The following is a 7,708-nucleotide window of genomic DNA, read 5'->3' as shown; positions in this document are numbered from 1 at the left end:
AAAAGCCCCAGATTTCAAAACAACCACCTGTGCCCTAAGGTCTCCTGTCCACCAATCACATTTCACAGAGTTACCCCTTTGGTATCTGTTCAGATTCTAGCCGTTATCAAGTATTCCCAGACACTGCGTGTCTTTCAGGCAACCCCTATGCCACAAAACACTGAAGGTTGCGCATTAAGAGCCAACAACTTCTGAATAAATTTCTCCTACATCGTAAATTATTTGTAAAATAAGATTTAAAGTCTCATCCAAGTGTACAAAGGAAAAAAAACTTGGTTAAAAACCCAAGGTTAAAAATTAAAGCATGGCATTTTAAATCCAATTGTTACAAAGATACTACGGTTGAATCAAGCAGACTTCAATGACGATGCTGCTGTTTTGGCATGCAACACATCACTGGTAACTTTTAAACTCCTGCCATGTTTCATCACTGTGTCCCCTCTTTTTTCCCAGCCCCAGTGTCCCCCCCACTTAATAAACTGCGTTATAAAAAGGTAAAATCTAGAGTTAGTGGCAAAATCTTCACAGTAACTTGTTAATAAAGTCATAGATGGCTGTCAAGGGTATCAATCGATTGGACCTTGGAAAATTAATTTGATGCAGTTTTGCTCCCCGACCAGCTGCGTTGCACAGAAAGGGCAGGCGGCATGAAATGCATGAGTTCCATGAGGCAGTGGAATCTGAGACCAATATTTTGCAGACTTCTCTGAGCACACATGTCCACAGGGGGTAAAAGCATGAGTTGGTGGTCCTGCATCCACATAAAATCCTGCCTCGCAGCCGAGCCAGAGAGGTACATAGGGGCCCACAGTCCTGCACATGGGACACTCCCTCTCATTGGCCTCCGTGTCACTCCGGTGGCCCCAGTTGTGGTACCCATGCACATGGCCACAGCTGAGATACGCCCAGGGCTGCTTCTCCTCCACTACCTCTTTCCTGTTGATGCTGGGGAAGGCCAATGTGTTGAGCCCCACAGGACACTGTGGTCGGGCGGCATTGATCTCCTGCCGGAGGGCTTCTATGTGTTTCTGAGTTGGTGTATGAAAAAGGCCATCTGCTGTTCTCCAGAGAAGAGTGGCTCCACACAGGTCAATGAGGGAGCCATCCTGCAGGACGTTGGTCTCACTTTCCACCTACAACAAATTTGGTAGACATGCTTTTAAGGCAAAATCCAGCAAATCACTGCAGCAAGTCACAACAACATTCTTTCCTCTGAAATTAAACAAGACATCATTTTTGAAGAAAACATGTGCAGGCATTTATCCCACTAAAAACAGAACAGGGGAGTAAGCTATCCTCCCTGAGCCTCAGTTTCATCATTTGAACATGGGACACTATATTTATACTTATATATAATATGTATAAAATACTCCTGGTGACCCTCAGCTTCACACACACGCACTATATATAGTATTCAAATATCATGTATCATATCCATATATCATACATACAAAGCTCTGAGCGCAATATTCCTAGCTTTATGTGTTCAATTAATGGTAGTGGTTATTTTAACAAACTTCAGAAATCTCCTTAGGTTTTTATTAACTCCTCCTTAAGGCCATCACACAATTACTGATCTCATGAGGGATGGGAGCTGTCCCACCAGTACCTCCTCATTTCAGCCAGAGCAAATGCGGGAGGCCCTGGGGGCCCTGCAGTCGTTACTGCAGTGGTCCAGAACACTCGTGGCCACCCTCAGCTTCCCACACACCTGGACCCTTTCATCCTTCATCACTAAGGTTTGAAGCTGAAGTGTTCAGTATGAGCCTTCATTTGTAAAAGGATGTCTGTGCCGTGTACCACATGCTTACAAGACTGATGAGCAGCTGACAGGAGCACAGTGAGACCTGGTCTACAAGGACTTGGCCTCTGCTGCCATGCACCCATGCGTGCTGAGCCCTGGGAGTCACAGACCAGTGACCCCTCTTCCCATCCTGAACGGACTGGTTCTGCAGGAGTGGGAGGCAGACACGCAGAGCTAGGGGTGAGTGCCGGTCGGGGAGGTGCCGTGTGAAGCTGGAGCACCACAGTGGCTAAGTGTGCACTCTGGAGCCGACTGCTCGGGTTTGAAGCCTGGCTCTGTCACTTATTAGCTGTGTGTCCTTGGGCAGATTATTGAAGTGCTCTGTGCCTCAGTTTCCCCTTCCGTAAAATTTAGATAAGGTGGCTGTGAGGGATAAGTAAGCTAACACAAATGAAGTTCTTAGAACAATGTCTGGTGTACAGTAAACATTATGTAAATATCTGCTACCATTACTTGATGATGGAAGTCAGAAATAGTTTTTAAAGGGGTTCTCCTTGAAAAGAGACTTGAAAAAGATATCGGGAATCAGCAGGTAGCCAGAAAGAGGCATGAGAAGACCAAATAACATGTGCACCGAGGGCAGCACAAGGGTTCAGCAAGGTTCAACGCCAGCTGAGCACGGCTGGGGCTGGCGCAGGCAGGACCAGCGGCCTGGGCTGGAGGGGCAGGCCGGCCTCACTGCCCAGTTGGCATCAGCGTGGGGTTAGACAGCCGTGAAAGAGCTAGTGTGCCTTTCCAGAAAGGTCACTTCCAGACGTCTGGAGGGTGGCTGGAGGGATGTGACGCTGGGGAGGGGCGGGGTTCTCTCTCTAGGCAAAGCAGGTGTGAGCACCTGAACAAAGGGAGTATCAGACGTGAGGTGTGGGGATTAGATGCTAAGGAATTAACTCCTGATCTGAGGAAGAAAGACTTTTACGTATCTCGTTCTGTAGGTAGAACGGGGCTTTCCACAGATGGGAATACAGGAGAAATGGGGCATTTGGGGGACAAGACAGTGAGTTGAGGGTGGGTGTGCTGCCCCTGAGGTGGTGCAGTGTCCGCACACCAGGCTCAGGTGGACGCAGCCTGGGAGGCGGAGCTGGCTGAGAGAAACAGATCTGGGATTCATCAGCATTTGGGTGGGAATGGATGAGACCACCCAGGCAGGGTCTTGGGGCGGGCACGGGATTGAGGGCTCCCACCAGGGGCTCCGGTGTCACTGGTATACCCGCAGGGCTTGGCACGCATCAGCACATGGAAGCAGAAGGCACTGCTGACCATGCCTCACTGTACTGTCAGCTGAAGGCTGGGGTGGAGGAAAAGAACCATAGAAAGGAAAGAAAGAGGTATAGGAAGAACAAGAAATACTACCAACTTCTGGTTCACAGGGCACTGCCAGCTCTCCACTGCCCTCAGGATCAAGCCCAAACTTTTTAATGAGCTTAAAAGGTCATTCATGATGTGACCACTCTCCCTATGAACCAGGACTGCCCCAGCTGGCAGCTATGAATGCGATAACGTAGATCGCCCATGGGCACGTGCAAGAGCGACCTCTGCCTAGAATGCTCCACACAGCCCTCCCACCCCAACTCTACCCCTGGGCCTGGCAACTCCTGCTTATCATTCAGGTCTTGCTTGGATGTCACTTTGTCCTGGAAGTTTTCCTTTAATGAAGAAATCAGCCCTCCCGAATGAGGGAGTACCACATATCAGTAATTTGAAAAAGTTAAAGTCCTAACAAAATGATAAATCTTAATACTGTGCAGGACAAACACTATGGCCCCTTTCAAAAGCCTTTTTTGAGTTTGCTGAAGCTCGCTCCCTACCCCATTGTCATACTGAGTACCCCATGGTCTTCTCCTCCCCCTTGCTGACCACAGGCAATTCTCAGAGGAGGTCTCATTTCAGGATGTAACTGTGTCTAAAAGAGTAATTCTGATGTGGTAAAAAACTGAGATTTGGTGAGGACCCAGCCAACAGCTGCTTAACAACCCTCTCTTTCCTTCTTGCAGGGCAGTTCTTGGTAAATGACAAAGTCTCACCATAAATTTTAGGTCTTTGGTCTTTCATTTTCCATACACCCTTGGCTCCTACGTCTAGGGCAAATGTTCCTCCAAGGGACTCCTGTACCTTCCAGTACATTCTCTATGGCTGTGTTCATCACATTGTACTTGCTGATCTGAAGACTCGTTGCCCAGTCTGTGACCTTCTCCCCACTACACAATTCAAGGGCAGAGCCCGGACATCGTGTTCACTGCTGGATCCCCAGCCCCTAGCCCCTACTTAGTAATAACAACTAAGCCATTACAGAGCATTCCTGTGTACAGCACTGTTCTAATCCTCTCCAGGTACCAAACTTATTTAGCTGATCCTATTAAGACCTGTACTAGTATTATTCCAATTTAATAGATGTGGATGCCAGGCACAGAGAGGTTAAGTCACTGATTCAAGACCACAGATCCACTAAGTGGTGAAACTAGGACTTTAACCTGGTGGCCTGACTTCAAAACCATTCATACATGGTGGCTGATCAAAAAAGTAGCCTGTTTTCCTTTAAATTGTTATTTACTGTGCGATATCTCTGTGAACAAAATGTATAGTTTTTCTCCAGAATACAGTGTGCAGGAAGTAGCATGGCAAAGATACATACACCCTTAGCCACTGTGTGGAGGCATGGGTTCAGATTTTATTTTTTAAATTCTACCAAAAAAAATAAATAAATAAAAGCTATGAAAAGGCACAGGAATTGACAGTGTTGTGGAAGTAAAAGACAGTTAAAACCTAATGGTCCTTAAATAGCAACTATCTAAGCACAATATAGAGAATTCAAACCCCCATCCGTCACTCATTAGTAAGTGACTGAACCCATTAAACACCAGTTTCCTCATTAGTAAATGGCAATAACAACAACACTGACCTTCCAGGTTGCTGTCAGCAACACCTGAAATAGAATTAATGTAAACTTGGTAGAGCCTGCACACAGTAACTCTATAGCTATTTTTATAATTTACCTAAAATTAGGTTGTTAAGGCCCCAACCCCTACTGACCTTGACAAGGTAAGCAAATCAAGTTAACTGAATTTACTTAATTTTATACAAAGCCAGTAGAGCTTAATAAAATATCTCAAACATAATTCAATAAAATACTCAAGAGCCTCCTAGAGCAGTATTATAAATGTTACCATATGTTATCATTAATTAGCTAAATGAGTAGGACACAATTCAAATTCCATTCACCTATTTATTCAGAAGGTTGAGCTTCTGAAGACACTCCCCCACATTTAATTAATAATGTTAAGTACAAAGTACTAAGGTTCCATCAGTTGTTGTACTGATAAAAACAAAAAAATGGTGATTTGTTGTTAAAACACATTAGTATATTGATTAATATCAAATGCTAAGTATGATATTAATACAAAACCTTCCATGAACTCCACACCCTGAGAACAGGGGGCATGCACTACTATTATAACAAACAAATATTCCAGACTTTTATCATATCACTTCATTCCCCATTAGAATGCAAATGAAGAATACTACCAGAGACTGTCCCCAAAAATCTAATCTCCAGATAGAAATAATTTACATGAAATGCCACCAGCAACATGTATCGGACGACCAAAGGGTCATGAATTGAAACAGAAGCTAAAAAATCAGGAGGCTTTCCTTGAGAACAGAGTTAAACTGTTCTCCAGAGGTTAACAAGAGGATATTGCAGGGAGGGTGTATCCACTCAAGAGTCTCCTGCAAGCCTAAGATCAGACTGATGGAAACCTTTATCACTGGCCAGGTTAACCATATGCTCTCAAACAGTACAGCACGACTGTACATAGATCTAAGTGTCACTTACGGGGACTAACTTCAAAATTAGTCTATATATTAATACAACCCATTGATGCAAGCCATTTTTGGAGTTCTTTCTTTTCAGGAGCACTGTAAAATTCTCTGGCACACACAGCTGCCTGAGGTGGTTTACTACCCAATAACCAGAGAGCAGACAAGAAACTCATCTCCTGATATGCCCTCCTGGACAGGCCAGTTCTGCATGGATTCCAGCACATGCTTTATATTTCCCCAGGGACGCAAATGCACTGGTGTGTACCATCTTAGGTGAGAGCTGGGCATGGCTCCCCACCAGATGGTACTGACTGGCAATTCGGAGTCCCGACTTGTAATCAGGGGGACCCAAGTTTGAATCCCATCTGCTGCCACCTTCTAACTCCATGACACTAGGCAATATTTAACTTCTCTATGCCACACCTTCCTCATCCAAGAAATGGGGATAATTCTACTTCCTTTAGAGGGCTACTGTGCAGATTAAATGAGCTAATATCTCTGAAATTTTAATGCAGTGTCTGCACCAGCCGCCATTTACTGACTTTTTGCTCTTGCTGTTATAATAATTAATAACTAGTTCAGCCAATCTAGGTCAGTCTTGAGTAAAGCTATCTGATGAGCAGAAACAAAAAGTTACTTGGAAAAAATGCTTTTGCATTCCCTTCCCTGTTATAATTTCTTGAAAAGTGCTTAAACAAACTTTATTGAATTTGCTTGGCCTTTCTTAGAAAATGCTTCTCATATTTATTCAGCCATGATGCTCCAAGACTAGGCTTTATTGCAAAACGCAGAAGCTGCGCCTGTAGCTGAGTAACGGCATAAAATAGAAATAAAAATAATTCCCTAAACACAAATATACAATACAGAGCAGCAAACTAGATTAGTAGAACAGTCCCCCATCTTCTTTTTCCATCTTAGAAACATTTGGTTATCACCTTTCTCTCTGAAAAATGCCAGATCCCATCCTCTATTCCCTATACATTTTTTCTGTGGAGGTTTTGAAGAACTCTCTCTTTTCTAGCTTCTGGAAAAGGACATTTGCTTCCTCTTGGTCTGGCTTCTACCTAGCAATTAATTAAAAGCACAGGAGTCAATAGTTTACCAAGAATCTTTCAGTGGCTGTGCACATAGCTACGGCAAGATCAGAAACCCAAAGTTTTCCATTTAAGGGATTATAATTATTCTCCACAGAAGAAAGGGTTTAAAAACCAATTGCTTTAGGGCATGGGGATAAGTGGTGATATTTATAGGAAAATATTAACATGCCAGGTCAATGCAGTATATGAATCATTTCAAGTAAAAGTTGTAACTATGATTTTGGTGAACAATGCAGAGAATTCTGTGTTCATGTTTTTTATTAAGAACTCAAGAAAAAAATGCCAACAATGATTTCTGAGATCCAGAAAGTCTAATAAATAATACTTAAATTCATAATTTTCACTAATTGGTTTTGGACTGCTCAGAGTCTTTCTAAAGCAGCAAAGTTTTACACTAAAAATAAGTTTATACTCCTTAAAGTGAATTTAAGTAGAATTCTGTGGTGAGGTATACAACAAAAGATTATGCTTTTAAGGTGGTAAGGAGCAAAAGAAAATTTACTTCCACTATGTGAAACGCTTAATCATTAAGGAAAATAAGGCCATTTCCGTCTTACTTCGGGTGCTTGTGGAAAGAATTCTCATTTTCCTGGGTCATGGTACACAGCGCACGTACATGTTCAGAGGCTCTTCAGGGAGGAGAGTGACAGTCCTTGAGTTAGGTTTCTGTAGTGTGGCACATTTTCCAGAGTGAAGCCCACTCACCAGCTTTCCCCTCTGCTGGGCCGACCTGGTTTCTCGCAAAGTGTACACATCCCCGCAGACGGAGATCTCACGCCACACCCCAGGCTGGGACTCCTCAGTGAAGCCCCCTCTTGGATGCATCACCAGGACACCATTCGTAGTGAGCCCATCCATGTGGCCGTTGGGGTTTTTCCACTTTGCTGCCTTTTCCTGGAGAGCATACCACAGAACAGAAAAAGCACGCTAATATGACTCTCAAAATGAAGGGGTTCCAGGGCTGCCTGGTTAGCTCAGCTGGTTAGGGTGC

General features: G+C 44.0%; 1 protein-coding gene across 1 annotated transcript in view; it reads right to left on the bottom strand.

Annotated features, from left to right (window-relative positions):
- Nucleotides 1-566: 566 nt before the first annotated feature.
- PELI2 (pellino E3 ubiquitin protein ligase family member 2) overlaps nt 567-7,708 on the bottom strand; it is a 178,503-nt gene continuing 171,361 nt past the window's right edge. The window contains exons 5-6 of the mRNA XM_063091699.1: nt 7,423-7,611; nt 567-1,133 (exon numbers count right to left, since the gene is read on the bottom strand). Coding sequence (XP_062947769.1) covers nt 567-1,133; nt 7,423-7,611 — 756 coding nt within the window. The remainder of the gene's footprint in view (nt 1,134-7,422; nt 7,612-7,708) is intronic.

Source organism: Cynocephalus volans, chromosome 3 (genome assembly GCF_027409185.1).
Source record: "Cynocephalus volans isolate mCynVol1 chromosome 3, mCynVol1.pri, whole genome shotgun sequence".
Taxonomy (NCBI): domain Eukaryota; kingdom Metazoa; phylum Chordata; class Mammalia; order Dermoptera; family Cynocephalidae; genus Cynocephalus; species Cynocephalus volans.
Note: the sequence above shows the minus strand (reverse complement) of the source record. Positions and strands in the feature narration are given on the sequence as shown.